We start from the raw sequence: 2,093 nt of genomic DNA, 5'->3' as shown, positions 1-2,093 counted from the left end.
ATCACGGCGATACGTGCGCGACCTGTGCCCTCGAAATGCAGCTGATCATTTACCACCTTCACCTGGTTTGTGGAGCTCCCACACCTGTTCTGACAGAGACCTGGCCGTTCTGACAGCGCGTTCTGACAGCGTTCTGATAGTGTTCTGACAACGTTCTGACAGCGTTCTGACAGCGCAAAATCCTCCCCTCTCTTCACAGCTCAGGGACCGAGCCACGGACGGACGGACTCACTCAACACACACACAGACACACGCACACAGTCTCAGTCACACACAGCACACCCTCCCAAGGCGACACTCTCACGGTGAGGCGTAGGCCCTGTTCTGACACAAACTTAGTCCCCGTTCTGACACAAACTTCTGAGCCCGCACCCACCGCCCGCGCGCGCCCAAGAGAAAAATTCGCGCGTGCGTGCGCGCGCCGCCGCCGCCCCGCGACTGACGGCAGCGCCCACGCGCGTGGCCTCCCTCGCCACAGACGCGTCCGGCGGCATCTGGAATTGCGCCTCGTGGGCGGGCTTCGACTGCACCCTCGCGGCGTCGCACTGGGGCTACACGATGGGCCAGGCGGAGGAGCTGCTCCGCGAGTGCCCCGTGACGTGCGATGTGTGCCCGGCGACGGCGCCGGCGACGACGGCGGACACGGAGACGATGGCGGCCAAGGAGGCGGCGCTCGTCGCCGCGAGCGCCGCCCACCGCGCGAGCGTCATCGCGGGCCTGCACGGCATGCACGAGAAGACGAAGGCGCGCGGCGCGCGGCTGTACCTGATGGCGAAGAACAAGGCGATGCAGCAGGCGACCAATTCATGTGGTTTTGCCAACACTTGTTGTCCGGGGCAGGATCACAGTTGTCAGCCAGCGGGAGCGTCGTGTTATTGCGACGAGCTTTGCTTGACCAACCAGGATTGTTGTCCAGACTACGTGGCGACATGTGGCGGGGAGCCGGGCTCTGGCGGGGAGCCGGGCTCTGGCGGGGAGCCGGGCTCTGGCGGGGAGCCGGGCTCTGGCGGGGAGCCGGGCTCTGGCGGGGAGCCGGGCTCTGGCGGGGAGCCGGGCTCTGGCGGGGAGCCGGGCTCCGGCGGGGAGCCGGGCTCTGGCGGGGAGCCGGGCTAGCACGCCCTATCTAGTAGACGTGCTCGTTAGCTCTGTTCCAGCCAGGTGTCCCTGACGTCTCTCTCAGAGGCCAGTGAGGTGATCCATCAAGTGGCTGTCTATCTAGTAGATCGCGAATCGTTCGCGCAGTAGTTCGCTGAGTTCTCTGTTCGCCGCTTAGGGCCGTTGAACGCGCCAGTGGGCGTTAAGCGCATTAATCGGTTCGTAGCTTGAATAGTATAGAATGGGGGTGAATGGTACGGTCTGGTTTTGCGTTCATGTGCGCGGTTTTTGTGTTGGTGCCGTTTGAGATTTTACTCTGTTCTCTGAACTCGGTCTCGAATTGGAGTGTACGCGCGACTCGCGAGGCTCGGCACTAAAGCCGTAGGCGTAGCATCCCCCCGCGGTCCCTCGCGGCCGCGTGACGCCGCACCAATGGCGCGCTGTGCCTCGTCCGCGAGCGCTATCCAGAGCTGCACCGACAGTCGCTGCAGCGCAAACGGCATCCATTCGCGCGCCGACCACGACGTCTGGTCGAGTACTGCCACCATGTGTCGCCGCCGCCGTCTCCGCCGCCCTCGCCTCCTCCGCCGTCGCCGCCGCCGTCTCCGCCGCCCTCGCCTTCTCCGCCGTCGCCGCCCCCGCCGTCGCCGCCGCCGCCGTCGCCTCCGCCGCCCTTAGTCCCGCCCACGCCCAACTTCCCGCCCAACTTCCCGCGCACCTGGTGCGATCTCGGCTTCCCCGGCCCCGGCCGCGTCTGCTGTGCCGCTTCGTGCGGCAGATGCGGCGGAATGGGTTGCTCCATGCTTGAAGGAGGAAGTTCCAAGTGCTGCCCAGGCCCTATCAAGAAGCTTGAGAGGCTGTGCGAAGACTACGAAGATACCGCGTGCATGATGCCGAATGACAGACGGGCCCTGGTCGAGGCGGATGAGCAAGCTGAGATCGACGAGGTGGAGGTGCAAGGCCACGACGACATTCTTTTCTCGACTGGGTGGGTGGGA

General features: G+C 65.3%; 1 protein-coding gene across 1 annotated transcript; it reads left to right on the top strand.

Annotated features, from left to right (window-relative positions):
• Positions 1 to 558: 558 nt before the first annotated feature.
• EMIHUDRAFT_243325 (hypothetical protein) lies at positions 559 to 1,113 on the top strand (the record flags this gene model as incomplete). The annotated part of the gene is made up of 2 exons (XM_005771463.1): positions 559 to 606; positions 736 to 1,113. The coding sequence occupies 2 exons, from the start codon at positions 559 to 561 to the stop codon at positions 1,111 to 1,113; spliced, it is 426 nt and encodes a 141-aa protein (XP_005771520.1).
• Between the last annotated feature and the right edge of the window lie 980 nt (positions 1,114 to 2,093).

This window comes from Emiliania huxleyi (genome assembly GCF_000372725.1).
Source record: "Emiliania huxleyi CCMP1516 unplaced genomic scaffold EMIHUscaffold_384, whole genome shotgun sequence".
Classification (NCBI taxonomy): Eukaryota; Haptophyta; order Isochrysidales; family Noelaerhabdaceae; genus Emiliania; species Emiliania huxleyi.
This window is presented reverse-complemented; position numbering and strand designations above follow the sequence as displayed.